We start from the raw sequence: 993 nt of genomic DNA on the forward strand, positions 1-993 counted from the left end.
GGGGGCACAGGGGGGACAGGGGGTGCATGGCGGCGGGGCTGGGGGGGGTACCCCAAAAGTGCCCACCCCAAACCCGGGCAAGGACCAACCATGGCCTGGGAGTGCCCCAAAATGTGAGTGGGGGGCACGGGGGGCACAGGGCTATGGGTACAGGGGGTGCATGGCGGCGGGGATGGGGGGGTACCCCAAAAGTGCCCACCCCAAACCCGGGCAAGGACCAACCATGGCCTGGGAGCGCCCCAAAATGTGAGTGAGGGGCACGGGGGGCACAGGGGGGCACATGAAGGGGTCTCACCCATGTCTCACCTGTGCCCAGGTGTGCCCAGGTGCCCATGGATGGGTGGGATTTCAGCACCATCCAGAGGGTGGATCCCTGGGGCACCGAGTGGGGGGTCTCACCTGTGTCTCCCCTGTGCCCAGGTGTGCCCAGGTGCCCTCTGACCAGTGGGATTTCAGCACCATCCAGACGGTGGATCCCTGGGGCACCGAGGTCGGGCGCCGCTTCCGGGGGGGCCTCCGGCGCTGGAACATGACGGTGCAGTGGTGGCTGGCAAACTACGTGCACCGACGGGCACCCTGGAGGTACCCACCACTCAGGTACGGGCACTGGGGGCACTGGGAGGGACTGGGAGGGATTGGGAGGGACTGGGAGGGCACTGGGAGGGACCGGGAGGGCATTTTGCGAGCCGTAAATCAAATTTTAGCCCGTGGAATTCGCATTTTGGGCGCCATAAATTCAATTTTACCACCCATAATCCACATTTTGGGTGCCCCAAATTGCATTTTGGGCGCCATAAATCCCATTTTGGGTGCCATAAATCCCACTTTAGGCGCTCTAAATGCCATTTTAGGCGCCATGAAATCATGTTTTAGGCACCATAAATGGCATTTTAAGTGTCTACAAATCGCATTTCAGGTGCCATAAATCGCATTTTGGGTGCCATAAATCGCATTTTAGGTGCCATAAATCACATTTTTGGTGCCAGAAATCAC

At 59.6% G+C, this 993-nt stretch overlaps 1 protein-coding gene across 1 annotated transcript in view; it reads left to right on the forward strand.

Annotated features, from left to right (window-relative positions):
- MBOAT7 (membrane bound O-acyltransferase domain containing 7) overlaps positions 1–607 on the forward strand; it is a gene marked incomplete at its 3' end in the record, with an annotated part of 2,099 nt that extends 1,492 nt beyond the window's left edge. Inside the window, exon 3 of the mRNA XM_027707496.1 lies at positions 421–607. Within this exon, the coding sequence (XP_027563297.1) occupies positions 421–607 (187 nt within the window). The remainder of the gene's footprint in view (positions 1–420) is intronic.
- Between the last annotated feature and the right edge of the window lie 386 nt (positions 608–993).

Source organism: Neopelma chrysocephalum, unplaced genomic scaffold (assembly GCF_003984885.1).
Source record: "Neopelma chrysocephalum unplaced genomic scaffold, ASM398488v2 Primary Assembly neopelma1_93301, whole genome shotgun sequence".
Taxonomy (NCBI): domain Eukaryota; kingdom Metazoa; phylum Chordata; class Aves; order Passeriformes; family Pipridae; genus Neopelma; species Neopelma chrysocephalum.